This window comes from Dermacentor variabilis, chromosome 1, assembly GCF_050947875.1.
Source record: "Dermacentor variabilis isolate Ectoservices chromosome 1, ASM5094787v1, whole genome shotgun sequence".
NCBI classification, from domain to species: Eukaryota; Metazoa; Arthropoda; class Arachnida; order Ixodida; family Ixodidae; genus Dermacentor; species Dermacentor variabilis.
Window position 1 is genome coordinate 105,273,174 of NC_134568.1, and position 16,169 is coordinate 105,289,342.

Below are 16,169 nucleotides of genomic sequence, written 5' to 3' on the forward strand. Positions count from 1 at the left end.
TGCACTACAACTCAAAATTTAGAGAGTTGGAAACTGCTGAATATGATGTTTTCGAATGCAATGCGTAATTTGACATTACGCATTGGTTTACGCAAGTATGCAAGTAACTGATAACAGAAAAAATCACCAGCATGCACAAGGTAATTGCTAACAAAACACCGTTGGTCCCTTCTTCATATCTCATTGCCCTTCTTCAAAACAGCTTGACCCGGATTAGCTGAGATACATGGTAATGCCTAACTATCATATAAAGTGCAAACACATAATATAAGACCTTCATTACTTTAACTCTACAAGTTAGTGACCATTATGACATTCAATATCAGCTTGTTCTAATCTTTTCATCATTCTCTCCTTCATCAGCCTTTCAGCCAGTAGAACTATATACACCATATCTAGCTTGTGCCATGGATTTTCTCCATGCTTATGCAATTTGCCTATGCCAATGCAATTGTATCCTTCATTCCCGCTCAAGGTCTTGTCAGATACTGGCAGTGTCTTAAATGTATGTTATTGCAGAGTTTGCATCCGCAAAGAGTGATTGTGTTTGGCCTTTCATTTTATACTGTTTAGCATGTTGGCTTGCAATGTAGAGTACCGTACCATGGTCGATCAGGAGAGCCAAGTGGGCTGTATGCAGTTAACGCCATGTTGTGCTCTTGGCAGAAGCTGAGCAGCTCACTCTGGTTCAGATATGGATGGCACTCCACCTGCAAACAATGGTGACAAGTAGAAACATATCCTGGCCTTATGTAACATGAGCAGCCTGAAGATACAGGCCGTTGCCATACAGTAGGAGTATGGCAATAGATCATCTAAAGGGACCATCTTGCATCCATAATGCGTCCCGCGATTATAGTGCTGAGGCAATGATCATCTCTCAAAATGACAAGAATAAGTATAGTTTTATCTCTTAAGAAATTACTCTTAACTTGACGCAACAAGCCACGAAAACATTACTACATGAGTCGACACACATTGCTGAAACGTCCATCACGACCAAATAGGTTGTCATTCCACCATCATGACATGACATATAATTACATACACCTTAGCAACTACTACATACTCTGTTTTTCATCAACAGTGGTTTTTCAATAGCAGTGGTGCTTTTGCACTTTTATTTATTGCCTAATTTGTTAGCTTTCTGCAGGTACTACTAGGGGGAATTTTTGCAGAAAATTGGCACTGCCTTCACACCAGGTATTGCCACACTGCCTAATACGTGTAGCCGTGTGGCCATTTAAGTCTACTTAGAACTTAACTAACACTTTTATCCTTTCTTTTCCCCCTTGGAGGGCCATGTGCCATTCACATACTCTTCTGTGTTGCCGGTGTTCGCAAAATGCCTGTCTCAGTGGGTCCACTACCTAGTGAGTGACTCTGCCACCACTCCTAAAATTGCGCACGTAGCTGGGATGTATATCAGTGCTTGGAGAGATAGAAAAAAGACACATTTGCATATTGAATTAAAAGTTTTGCAGAAGTCTGCCACAATTTGCAGATATTTTTTAATGTTTCAATTGCATAGTTGGAGAACTTATTTTGGCAAATCCTCTCTGCGGTATGTCATAAGGTGGAGGAAGGTTCATGAAAGGAAAAATTGTCATCCACCCGATTGTAGCATGAGCTACAAAGGAAACTCATATGTGTTTCTCAGAAAGAAAGCTTCGCAGTTGAGGGAAAATTCGTCCTGGTTCAGGATTCCAACTTGGACCGGGAATTGTCCTCTACCTTACGGGATGCCACAGAACTGATTTGCCATATTCTGTCTCCCTTTGCTTCAAGTCGTCGATTAACTCACCCTCGCACTGCAATCTGCTAGACTGCTGGTTAGCTAAGATGGTAGAGTGCCCCCCCCCCCCAGAATGGCGTTGGTCCCAGGTTCGAATCTCGGACCAGGACAAATTTTCCCTCAACTGCGAAGCTTTCTTTCTGGGAAACCAGCACGACTTTCCTATGTAGCTTTGTGCTACAATTGGGTCGATGACAATTTTTCCTTTCCAGAACTTATTTTTCTCGATGCTAACGCTGCAGTCATTCCGGGTTTAATTTTTCAGTGTTCTTTCACAAGAACTCTCAGTTATCTGAGTGTTGCCGACCTACATATGCTTGTATTCAAGCAACCTCAAAGAAACGAAAGTTTGTTTTAAAGATGTTCACCTATTTTCTGAAGAAACTGCCGCAGGCATTAGCACCTTCGATGATAAGCCTACAATTTCAGCACAAAGGTATAGGGGGCCTTAAAGAGTAGTAGATAGCCGCTATTAAAGTTCAATCGAAGACAAAAGCACTATGTACACTGTTAGCAGAGCAGCCCTACACCCAGGCCACTGATGCACTCAGGAGCCTCAAGAGCCTCAAGTTAGCATTTTCGCAGAATGACCAGAAGAGGGTACCCAAGGCTGGCACTAAATGAAATTCAATGTATGATCTTCAAGGTCACACAGCTGAGTCATTGCCGAAGCCACACTTTATTCGCCAGAATAATAAGGCCCGGCAGCCGTAGCCACTGCACCCTGCCATCTAGCACACTGAATGAACTGCGGCAACATAGTTACTATGCACATCATGCAGAGCCCTTCAATATGAGCACTCTCATTTTATAATCACTAAAGAAAGGTACAAGGGCCATATCCTGTCCTTTCCTTCCTTTATTCCATGCAACAAATCACAGTTAAGTGCATATAAAGTAGGGATGTGTGAATACCCAATTTTGAATTGAATTTTGATTTTGAATCGAATATTAAATCGAATCCGGAAAGCTGAATATTGAATCAAATATTGAATATCAGCAAATTGAACACAAACATTTATGCTACCAAATTTTGTGCAAAAACCACAGTGCTGAAGATGCTGAGGAACCTAATCACAACACTTAACAAGAATCTTGTTAGCTATCAGTAACTTATTTCGGTACCTATAAAATTGACACATAGTACGCTCTGCTCTTATTAAAGAGAACACCAAGTTAGTACACCAGCACTGATAACTCAGTTTGTATATGAAGGTTGTGGGGATGCGCGACTCTCGCGCGTCCCCTGATATGTTTTTCCCGCATAGCGCGTCTCCTGTAATCCGGCTTCGCGGCGTGGCCTGGCGCCCGCGGCGGTCGGAGTGGTTGAGGCGCAGTACGAGAGATGGCGCGAGTGTTGCGCTGCTAACGCCGCCGACAGGCGGGGTTACTTGGGCGCCGCAAGACAAGGCGCTCTCTCTTGGGTTCGGGAGGGCAAGCAGTACGGACGTGCCGTGCCGCGCGTGCGCCGATCCATGCTTCTGCGAGACCGTCTCGCGTGGCCGCCTTGGAACGCGCCACCGTTCGCGTGACCGTACATGCGAACGACCAGGCGTTGGGTTCCAGCATGGGGCGAACATATTCGCTCGCTATCCGGTCGCGATGAGTCGGACTTCTAGATTTGTCGCGCGCCCATCGGCATGTTTTGAGGATAGCAACTCGGCTAGCAGGCATTGATCTATGAAAGGTGCAATAAATGCCCTTGCGATTGTTTGCACTACTGTATTGTCGTTCCTTTGTCCCAAGAGTACGGGAAGAGAACTCCACAAGTTCTGGAAAGTATTTTTCTTTATGAAATGTCTGTCAAATTAAATTCGGCCCTTTTTTCTTTGACACTGAAGAAATAGCGAGGTTGTCCTAAATACCAATGGTGTTTTAGTTTAATAGTGGGCCATACTTGCTTTATGGCAATATTCTATTGCTTAGAAAGTGTTGCTTTGAAATTTTCTTCCAGAAAATAGGAGGGTGTTTCCATCTTCATGGCAGGTGATTTCTGTGGGTTATCATCAGCTCTTTAAGGCCAATCTGAGTGACAGACAACCGCGGGGAATGCGCATCACGTCACTTGACACCGCTCCGCGCGGTCATCGGCGCCGCACACGTCGGCCATGGTCGGCGTTGAAGGTAAAAAGTTGTCAAATTGGGTGGGCCACGGCAAGTTAGGCAGGTCAGCTAAATAAACAAAAGAAATTAGATTATATATGTAGCCATACCCAAAGGAAATGTAGTTCTTTGCACAAGTACACTTCCTGCAGTAAGGAAGTAACAAATGAGCAAACTGAGCTTGCACCACCTAGCATTACGCAACTCAAACAAGGAATTCAACACTACTGAATGTGCACTAACCAAATTCTGCCCCAGCTGAACTGTACATAAGGCAGAAAAGCCAGCCAGACTATGAGTTAGTATTTTGCAGAAGAGACCGACTCAAGCTCAACAGTGGTTTTTGTACCTGAATACTAATATACAGAGAAGACACATAAATGAAGCTGTTCAACAATTGATACTGGCTACGCTTGAACTCATTACTTATAAAAAAAAACTATGCCCACTGAAGCAGATTTTTATATTACAAATTGTAAGTTTTAGTCATTTATACCACATGTATAGCTGGCTCATAAACTTGGTCAGATACAACTTTGATTCCTTGATATGTCACTTCACACCTAGCTGAAGTGTTCACACTGCAAAAGATAATCAAAATACATAATCAGATACTATCTGTGATTGTAGGATAACTTGCTGCTACAGGTCCAATTTGAAAGTCAGGCGCAACTATTGATCGTGCGAGTGAAGACTGATTTATAGGGGTATACGAATAGTTTTTGAGACCAAATCAAATATGAATAAATATTTTTTAAATAGTTTGCAAATAATGAACAGCCTTCTCACCATTAATATCAAACAATTTTCCCATCCTGCTATTCACATCACAATATTAGAATGTTTCTGCCTTTACACTGGATGTTACAAAATATGCTTTAGTAAACGTACAAAGGGTGCATTAGGAAGAACTAAGCAATTTGTTCGCTAACCCAGGGCTCTTCGAAGCACATCCTGTTATCCATTATCATATAAAGTTTATAAAGATAATGTGAGTCAATTAGCATCTGCCTTACTTTGGCTATCAAACCAAAGTGATGGAAGAACGAAAAAGATCAATTTTTCTCTAATCAGAATGGTTTCAGCAGATCTGCCCCTATTTATTGTGAAGTATATTGCAATGAAAGGTATTCAGATTTTATTCAATGAGAGCACACAGGTACTGCATCTATAAATAATACCAAACAATACCCACTGCCAAATATGTCTAAATAAAATGCTATTGCAACTGACCGTCATATTACCAGAAAATTCTGGTTCACTCAGCGATGCAGCATGCTCTACGTTATATAGACTGTGGATAGGATTAAAGGTGTCATATTTTTGCTTCAGTTTCATGTTTGATCGTGCTAAGTTGATGACATGAAGTGCTAAAGACTATTTAAAAATAGTCAGCTTTTAAAAGTGACTACTTGATTCAAGGACCGAATGAAATATGACAAGATTCAATTCATTATTTGAAAGTTTAGAATATTCGCAACCCCTACTGATTTACCACACAATCAGTATTCACAGCTGTAAACTATTTTGCTTTCTTTTTGATTGCTGACCCCTTCAGTTTTCTTCATTGCACTTACCTGCAAAACTGCTGGCTTTATTGTAGCAGACTCGTAAAGTCGGGCCATTTGCTGCTTGTTGAAATTGCAGACACCTATGCTTCGTACCAAGCCTTTGGCAACACAGTCTTCCATTCCCTACAAGGAAAAACAATCTATAGGGCCAACTAAACATTACTCTTAACCTAAGCAACTATGTAAGCATCACAGCTGTAAACTTCATTTTGCCCATAGTAACTTGTGAAAAGTCACATTCGAAAAGTAACTGAAACAGATATATTTGTGTATTCATGTTTTGTTCATAGTTCACAAAGCATAATAACTTCAAAAGCAGGTTATTCAGTAAAAAGTCCATGCTGGAAAGTGCTATGTCTATATACTAGTATACATACCAACACTACTATAATCCCATCAGCAACCAGAAAATAAACGTGCATGCAAAATGTGACAATATTACTGGTACTTGAGGTTGTCAGGGTCTGACTGAGTCATAAAACCACTAAAAAGCGACGTTTACCAGGTTACATGCGTCCCGCAGTGATATAAGCAAGATAAGCCTTCAGTCCCTGACAAAATTACAGAGTCACAACTTTATCAACATTTAGTTTAGCTTCTTAAACTTCTAATTGCTTGAGTGACTAGTGCAGCAATAGAAGACATCGTTCAGCTAAAAAAGCGACCACAGCTGTGTAACTAATCAAGATATTGCAGCAGAGATGGGAATGTATTTTTAGCCAATGCAAGTACTTTTCTGTCAGTCTTTCTTGGAGCTAAGCTGTAACTTCACGACATTAGTTTCCAACCTTATACAAAGAAACTTGGGACTGCTGACTGCATAAACAGTGGGAATGAGCTAAACATCAGTGGCTAAAAAGTGCTTATGCAAGCGTGCAAAGAACAAGCACTGCTACACTGGCAGTCTAACTTTAAAATGAAAGGTCATTACACTAGTGTACAAATATTACTTGCGCTTCCGACAATACTAGCACCTGAGAACCGGCTCATATAGCACGGCATTTTGAACCAAATAGTGTGCACACCTTTGTTCTTTGCAGTCAAATGATAATTCACAACGTAATACCTAGTAATTACATTGTCGGCCCTTACATATCTCTGAAGTGTACAGGCATATATAAGGCTACATGATATCAAATGGTTTTATTTAGAAATGCACCATCTAAGTTGTTACATCTGGACCTCTGGTATTGCATACAAACTCAGCAAAATGTGTGTAGTGTATCTAAATAGGTGCTTATGCCCCTAAAATTTCTTTAAAAAATGTGAGAGACATACAGCACTTGCAGCACTGACTAAACATATTCATATCAGTTGGTGATTTAACATTTTTCTATTGTTACAAACATAAAAAAGTAAAAACTACAATTTGAGCTTTTAGTATACTGTGCAGAGAGCTACGTCATGACCCCAGGACAAAACGGTGTCAATGTCACCCACAAAGTTCAAAGCTCCTATAGAAGCTGTCATTGTAAAATTGCAACATATCCACAAGCTCACAGAAACATTTTTTAGCTTAAACTGTACTTATTATTATGCTGATGGCAAAAGAACATAACTGGCTTCTTGCTCACAAGCTCTTACAGTGCGTTCCCTTTAGTTCAGTTTCAGGAATTCCTTAGCATTTATTTACAAATACCTTTACAGTGCACAAATACAGGCAGTCAGAGCACAATTGCATAGTTGAAAACAATGTCAAAGTAACAGGAGGCACACTAAATGTCCTACAGTCAAGTGCAGTTTAGGGTTGGTAATATCAATGAATGATTATAATTCATTATTCAATTAAATGTATCCCACAAAATGATTAATATTCAATGTGCACCTTTCATTTAATTGATTTAATCAATTAGACTTGTTGATTAATCATTTTCTAGAGTTTGACAGGAATAGTGTGAAAATTTTTCAATCGTACTGGAACGGCGGTGCACGAGCAGTGATTGTGCGGTTGTGGTAGAGCGACTGTTAGCCGTTTCTCCCAGTCCCAAGTGATGCAGAGCCCAAGTGCTGTCCCTCTCTTCCCCAACACCGTACACGCCAACATGCCGGCCGAAGTCGGAAGCTTGAAATGCCCTCGCAATTCAAAGCGTACTATAGCAAGCCAGTTGTTGATCGTCATGCCACTCCCTGTCCACTAAAAACGTGACACAGCATGAGTATCAGTTATGAGCATGTATTTCACACACAGCGATGGAGTTCATGTCGATTCCAGCAAATCTATAGCATCCAAGTATCTATTCTCACATGCTGGTTGCGTGGCCATTGAAAGAAGGTGTCGGCTTCACCCAATAATCCCAGCCGAGTGACATTCATTTGCTCTGTAGAAAAGAGCATGTGGTTTAAAATCCTAAACGAGTAATTTTCTTTTCCCTTGTGAATATTGCCATTTCTTGCTTATTTTAACTGTATAATCGCTCTTTCACAGAAGAAAATTTTCTAGGACACTGGTCCAGACGAGTTCCGGCACTCAAGGCCTTAAGGGCTCTGCTGAAATTTTTAAGGGTTTGTGAACTGTGCGACCGTCTTTGAATGTTGTAGCGCATAGCAATGTGTTATTGCGTGAATTTTTCAAAAAAATTTTTCTTCTTTCTCATTTTATTTCCTTTGCCCCTTTCCCCAGCACAGAGTAGCCAGCCGGTACTTACACTGGCTAACCTCCCTGTTCTCCCCCCCCCCCATTTTGTCTCTCTCTTGCTTATTTGACTTGAACTTCACCTTCCACTTTTGCCATTTTTCTTATTTCTTGTTTAAATGTACTCTACAGGTATTCTCTAGTACAATGTATAATATTTAATGCCCCTGTCACACGGGAAAAGTTAGGCGCACTTTGAGCGAGGGCAGTTTGCCGCTAGTGTCATTTGTAGGTTGCCACGCAGGAATGCTTCGTGACACTTACTGCAGAGTCCACTCGTCAGCGTGTGTGTTCGGCCAACACACTTCGCAGCGGTGAAGTGTGTAGCTTCGTTAGCAATGAGTAAAAAATAAGTAAAGTAATATTGAAAGCAGTGTCAGGAGTAATTTTGAATAACATATTTTTTAACATTACATTAGAGTAACATTACAAGGTTATAAAATGTGCCACACTAAAAAAACATCCTTTTGGGGCTTTTTACGGCCACACAAGGTAATGGCCGCACAGTTGTTTGGCTGAACGCATCGTTTGGACTGGTACTGGTCAAGTTGCCATCACTGGCGTCACTTGTTTGCAAATGCTATTTCTAAGAATAACAAACTGTTTTTGTGGGCGCATTTTTAAGTTAACAAATATATGATTCGCCTCCTGACTCGCAAGCAGTATCGCCACCAATTTGAAAGAACACTTTTCTTTCTCGTGTAGCAGCATGCCGCCAAAATGACAGCGTGCTGAAGTGTGCTTGTTCAAAGTGCACTTTTGTTTGCCCGTGTGACAGGGGTATAATTCTGCACTAAGTGCCTTTTAATAACATATATTGTTTATCTTTTCAAAGGCCACTAGTGCCAACTATATTTAGTGTTTAACAAGATAAAGATTATCATTTGTCAAACGTTTATACACTTGTTTTCAACCTTGGTCCCACTTCAAAAGCATTAAAATAGGGTCCTACAAAGGTAGATAACTATGTCGCAACCTTTTAAAATGTGCCCGCCAAAAATTTCTATCAATCAATTCGTCAATGAAAAACACTACATCGAAAGCCATTAATCAATTAAAGGCTACTATTATTAATTATTATTCGTCAATCGAAGAAAAAATATAATCAACCATCCTTAGTGCACTTATTTGGATACTGGCTTTCTTTTCGTTTTGACAAAGGCTGTACGATTTAATTACCCATTTTAATAACTGGCAGATAGTTACAAAAAATACTCTTAAAAAGCATACAGTTTACCTTCCAAACTTCAACGTAATCCACATCACTGTCAATTATTTCCCCAGCAGCATCACGTGGAAAGTAGTCAGTGCCATCCTGAACAAGGCAAACATATTAAAAGACAAGAAGTAGTTTTGTCATGTGCTTTCAACACAGTTTTTGTCACATACTTTACTAATCCATAAGAAAGTGAGCACAATTTTTTCATCTGCTGATTATCAAAGTAATATTTATGAGAAACATATAAAGCATATCAAATGTAAACGTTGTGCTACAAATAAATATTTATAGGTAGCATAAAGAAATATTGTTTATAAACATGACTAAATTACACTCCTAAAGGTACTTCTCTTGCTTCTGATACCATGAAAATTTATTACGTGTTCATTTCACCCAAAAAAATAATGGATGAACTCAAAAGTTCCTTAAATTCCATCTTGTTTGGTATCCACTGCAATATGAAACACATCAACAGTATTTCAAATACTATGATTATTCACTTCAGTTACGTTGATCACAAAGCAGCTCTCATGAACAAATGTTGTGATACTTTACTTTTAAATTTCCATGCATAAGTAAACAGCATTAAGAATTGAGGCTATGTGACCCCTGTCACAATGAACCACACTTTGATTAAGGTGCTGTCCCACCTTGTAACCAAATGGCCAGTGCATAAGGTAGAGGTCAAGGTAGTTCAGACCCAACAGTTTCAAAGACAGCTCACATCCTTCAACTGCTCTGGCACGAGTGTAGAAGGTGCACCACAGCTGCAAAAGTCACAGTTTGTGTGTGTGTGTGTGAGTGAGCAAAAATAAATAGCAAAGCTGAACAATACGGAAGCTATTTCATTATAGGTTTATAAACGCTCATTAAAAAGCAATAGCAAGGCTGAACAACACTGAAACTATTTCATTTTGTACGCTTATTAAACGTAGCCAAGCATTCAAGTAACTTTCAGTGATTTCACGCCATAGTACTAAGATGTATGTGAGCAATGAAGCAACATTACTGCTGAAAGCAAAGGGGCTACAATACATTACAAACATGAAATGCTCATCAAAAATCAATAGCAAGGCTGAACAATGCGGAAGCTATTTCATTATATGTTTATAAATGCTCATTAAAAATCAATAGCAAGGCTGAACAACACTGAAACTATTTCACTTTTGTACGTTTATTAAACATAGCCAAGCATTCAAGTAACTTTCAGTGATTTCATGCCATAGTACTAAGATGAATTTGTTTCTTAATACTACTCATATACACACCTGTGAGCAAAAGTGTACAGACCACAGGAGCATCTTCCAAAGTGCATAAATGCCCCATTGCCTGTGAGGCACCTCATATAGAACCTGGTGGTGAATCCCTTACCTGCAGGCATGTGCTAATGCTATGTGCTGCACTTCGTCTGTGCCAGCATGGGGTGCCACTATGGCTTTTCCGTGATCACCTTGCATGTCTCCCCAGATTTGATGAGCGACCAGGATTCACATATGGTCCGCAGTGCAGTAGAAACTTTTTTTCACAACTTTGTGCCACTATCAGAGTTCACCCAAAAGGTCAAGCTATTTCGTGCTTTTCTGTCTGATGTGTACATGTTTGTATGTGTGATGTTTGCAAGACACAACAGCAAGTCTGGTGTCGCACTGGTAAGACAGTTTTTTAATTTAGTCAGCACACACGACATTATGTCCTTTAAAGGAATGAGAAACAGGCTTGTAGATGTGACATAACTACAATTTAGTAGCCTAATGGAACACAATGTGGAGCATAAAAAAATTCTTGCAGTGTTTGTCCTGTGGTTTTCTTTTTTTCTGTGAGTAGCCATAGCCTCCTGTAAACTCTTATAAAGTAAAAGGAAAATGTCCTGTTTACCAATTTTCCACAAAATTTTTCATAATGCACTTTTGAAAGATCAACTCAGTGAGCCAACTTATCTGTCATGTCATATTAACTACCACGAAAAGGTTGACGGGCGTTTTTCTTGCACTAATTTGTATTCTGATCCATTCATCCCAAAGACAGCAAAAGAATGGAATCATTTTCCCACCTCCGTCATCATCATTCTCAACGTCTCCACATTTAAATCTGCCATTGAAGATTATTTATGTACTAACCGCTTATGACATACACTTTTTTTTTCTTTCACCATGCCTTCTGTAAGGCCTTCGGGTAATGGAAGTATAGAAATAAACATAGGAGGCTATGATGTAGCATGCCATTGCACTGCTAAGTATACAATATGTTCTACATACTATATGTTTTACATTTGAGGGCTACCGGAACTGGCGACACCTTTTAAAATGTAATGCATGAAGTCAACATTGTTTTTATTGCAAGCATTGGCAATAAAACATGCATGCCGAAGAAGGAAAATCACAAAATTGCTCAACCGTCCCAGCGACCTCTGAGAGCAGGCCAAAACTGAAATCGTACCACATGTGGACCACGTCACTCACCTCACCGAATGTGACATAATCTGAAGACATATATGACGTTATGATGTATCAGCAAAAATGGTGTGCACCAGTGAAATTCAGTGCACAACATTACAGTCAGAAAGCAACATGCCTGTGAGAAAGATGAGATGCACTGAGAGGTTTCTATAGCAGCTTTTGCCGGAGCATCTGCTGCTCAAGCAAATGGGCTTGCCGATAGCATGGCACATTTTCTTGTGGTTTGCATACTTTTAATAATGGACGTACTCATGCAAAACAAAAGCACTTTTGTCATCATCTCACCTAATCATGTTAGTTTAATTTATTTTGTGCCAGGCAGATACACAAAAAATGCAGCCTCTAGCGCACAAAAGATACAGGAACAGTGTAGACAGACACAGAGAAAGCACTCATCTACATCTGTCTACACTGTCCCTGTTTATTTTGTGCGCTAAAGGCTAAAATGAAATGCTAACATGCCCAAACTTACATTCTTTCAAACAATTCAGTTCCTTACACTTGCTGAAGCTAAACAATAACTTATAAAAATTTTGATGAAGCTGAATGATGTGCATTATAACACTATTTCTTAAGCATAATGCATGCAGCATGGTAGTTAGCTAGCATTTTGTTTTAAAGATATAATTTTGCTCCTGTTTATTTGTTCTTTTTTCTCTACACGGAAGGGGTGTCAAAACTTTTCATGCATACTCTTCCGCCTTAATCTGCTGCGTCACCATGGGACTTGGCCTGAGCATGCAGACATGGATGGCTGAACAGTTGCTAGTGTCATACAGGACTGGCCACTGTGCCTAAGAAAGCCATGAGCTGGCATGCAGCCCTTGTAAACCATGTACATCACCATCATAGCTGCAACAGAACAGCCAGTGATGACAGTAATTGTGTTTTCTATCAAAAGGTACCATAAGCTGGCATGTGCTACCACCTGGAATCCAGCAGCCAACACTCTGTAGAATGCTATTATGGACAATGATCGCTGCCAATTTCACTATTTCGTTGGCTCTGACCAACTCACAGTGCAGCTACACCCTTTCTGATTGGCTTAAAATGCAAACATTGCAAACATAGTGAAATGTGACATACACCAATGTTTGGCAGAGTCCAAAATAGCACACTGTGGTGCTTGTGGCTACATGAGCCATGTGTTCATGCATTCAGGTGAAATTTGATGAAGGTAATACACACATGGCTGAAAAAAATGTGCCTTAAAATTGTGGTGGAAGTAAAAAAGATTGAGTTTTATATTGACAGAACTGACCACAAGAATAGAGGTTATACATTTACATTAGCACAGAAAGTAATCTAAACCTGGATGAAGCAACACCCTACTGTGAAAATTTTGTAAGGTACTATCGGAGTTGCAGTGGCCCCCACAAGTCTACTAAATGGTATACATAACTTAGCTCCTACAACATGCCTTTTACTTTAAAAGGTGTTCCATTTTATTAGCAACTGACAGAAGAAAGTTTATTTTGAAAAGTGGCACTCCTTATGCGTTCCCAAATGGAATAGTTGTGGCCCTCATTGCATGGTGGTTTGCTGAGTTCTTTTGTACGCATGCGAGTTTGCTTATCTCCCAGTATTCTGTGGTCTCCCTGTGATCTACAAAACACTTTCATCTCATTGTGCCAAGAAGGAGTTCTGGCACTGCGAGAAGAATAACTGTGGTGTCACGTGTGCAAGTGTTTCATTTTCAGGAACTTTGCTCTAACATTGTAAAAAAAGTTTGGCATGATATATATAACCTTGGAATGTATATATTATTGTGAAAATTATTTCAGTAGTTCCAAAAGCCTTAACCACAAAATTATCATGTCGATAAATAATAGATTGATTGCTTTAGTCCGCGGCTACACGTTTTCGCATTATTTTTCATGCCTGTGTACAAAAGGTATCATGTTTACAAATCACTGTTTCCAGCACACAACTACATAAGTACGAGCGTCACCACATGTTCAAAAATTTTCATAAAATTTTTATACGGTGTTTGCCTTGTAACTGCTGTGGGACTAGGCACTGTTGATGGTAAGCTTTCCACTGCATTAAAAAATTAAGTATCTAAAATCAGTTGTTTGTATCCGCTAAGGAGTATGTGAATGCATTCCTCTCTATTTGCTCACAGGGAAGGAAACAAACACAGAAAAATATGGCACGCAGACACTACCTTGCTGGTGATCCACAGGTCATCTCTACACACAGTTCCATCAGCAATCTTTGCACTGATGGCCCTGCCCACTTCATTTTCATTCTGATAGACAAGGGCACAATCAAAGTGTCGGTAGCCAGCATCAATGGCAATCTTTACTGCTTCCTCCACTTTGCCTGGGTCTGACTGTATAGACATTGCCAGGGACGGAGCAAATCCACAAGAAGAGACAAAGAAAACGTTTTAATCACGCTGTTACCGAAGTTTCATCTAGGCACATTGAAGGAAAAAAATCACATCTGTGAAGTGCACTTTTTGATTAACACTTGCAAAATGGAATGTTTTATTCTGCAGTAAAAAGTGAGTAAATTGTATTGCATTTTCTAAAAATCATTGATCATGTTAGAACGCCTCGTTTTATTCAGTTGTGCCAATAGAAGAAACTGTAATGATATAGTTTGTCTTGTCAGTTACAGTGGCGACCACTTGTCAAAGAAAACAGAGCTAATATTATTATTGATCACTTTAAGCTAGTAATGCAGAAGGCCCAACTCCAGGCCTAACTGTTAATTGTCATCACCGTTCAATTAAATAAGTTCTCTTTAAAAAATTAGTGCAGATAAGCCTATGCGTATGCAACTGCCAGTGTGCATGTAGCTAAGCGACGCAATATGCATGAACTTCCAAGCGTGTCAAAAATGCTATAAGAGATGTATGGCAGGGAGCTATCTTAGCTACCTGTAGTACTACCAATCTATTTTTCACTTATCATCTAGTCATCTCATATCGTTTGTTTCCTAAATCTCAAACATGAGCCTACAACATTATTATATACGTCCCATTATTATAACACAATTCTATGAATTTATCTTGGAAGAAAAACGCACACTATATAATTCAAGGTAATTACAGAACAGAATATCGTTTAAAAAATGAGATTTTATGATCCATATATGGAATTTCACATAGCATTTCAGAATGCAAACTTACAGGCTGAAATAATTTGTTGTTTGTTAAAAAAAGAAATAGACTAAACATGATTAAGTGAACCAACACACCTGCCATGTTCCAAGGCCAACAATTGGCACTTTGAACCCCGTCGACAGTGTCACAGTAGGAACAGAATTTGCGGCCATCTTTTATCCTGCAGAAGAAGAATGCAATAAAGATGAGTAACTGAGCCACAGCATATATTAAACTAGTACATTCTGGACACTGTATGAAGCAAAACATACAAAAAAGACAAAGGAAAATGACACATACAGGAATGCCAACTATTCCTGCCCCAAAAATAATGATGTTTTATACCCTACAGTTAATACATACTTATGCTACCTATTAATGTTCTGAAACAAGCACAGGAATTTCCCAAAGAATCCAGAAATTACCGCTTGAGTTATGTTAACTTCACACACTTATTCATGTTCTCGTCTTTTTATTTCATTTTAAGGTAAGACAATTCCTTCGAAAGCTCAGGCACTTTCTGCCCAAGATGAGTTTCTACACTGAAGTCACAAGTTCAGCAGCGGCATAAACACCAAGGGCCTAAAGTGTGAAGTAAAACAGCATATGCACAAAGTCAAAGGAGCAAAAGAATGCTACATGGTTCAAGCAACCAGTCAGCATTGATAGAAGCCTGCTAACAACATATCTACGAGGTGTGTCCCAAACGTAATGAAACTGATTTTGTAGAACTACTTCTATTCTGAAATGTTACAAAGGAGTAAGGTATGAGACTAGGCTAGTTGGTGTTCCATCTCATTAAACAGGGCAAAACAACACAAAGAATGGCAAAAAGGGGGATGAAGGCAAGCGCCATTTGTCTTCGTCCCCCTTTTTGCAATCCTTTGTCTTGTTTCGTTTTGTTTAAAAAGTTACAAAGGAACAATATGTGCCTCGAAAGAACATCCTTGGGAATTAATGCAGCAGTTCTAGCAGTCCTTCCACTGTTCGTAGCAATCCTGGAAGTCACTTTCTGACATGTTTAGAGTCGTCGTCACAGCAGTTTGGATGTCTTTAAGTGTTCCAAAATAAGTTCCGTTGAGGTGACATTTGGATTTTTATGGACAAAAACAAATCACAGAGGCCAGATAAGGGCTGCAGAAAGGGTGTGGACGCATTGTGACAGATCTGTTTTGACAAAAATTTGTGCACGGATAGGGCAGGGGGCATTGTCATGGTAAGCATCCATGAAGAGGCAACCCCGGGGTGAACATTCAAAGTTGTTTTCCTGGAATATTCAAG

At 39.7% G+C, this 16,169-nt stretch overlaps 1 protein-coding gene across 1 annotated transcript in view; it reads right to left on the reverse strand.

Annotated features, from left to right (window-relative positions):
- The window catches only part of LOC142582436 (aldo-keto reductase family 1 member B1-like), a 64,455-nt gene that overhangs the window by 22,345 nt on the left and 25,941 nt on the right, over window positions 1-16,169 (reverse strand). The window contains exons 2-7 of the mRNA XM_075692157.1: window positions 14,984-15,069; window positions 13,944-14,111; window positions 9,971-10,087; window positions 9,339-9,416; window positions 5,476-5,592; window positions 604-710 (exon numbers count right to left, since the gene is read on the reverse strand). Of these exons, the coding sequence (XP_075548272.1) occupies window positions 604-710; window positions 5,476-5,592; window positions 9,339-9,416; window positions 9,971-10,087; window positions 13,944-14,111; window positions 14,984-15,061 (665 nt within the window). The 5' untranslated portion in view covers window positions 15,062-15,069. The remainder of the gene's footprint in view (window positions 1-603; window positions 711-5,475; window positions 5,593-9,338; window positions 9,417-9,970; window positions 10,088-13,943; window positions 14,112-14,983; window positions 15,070-16,169) is intronic.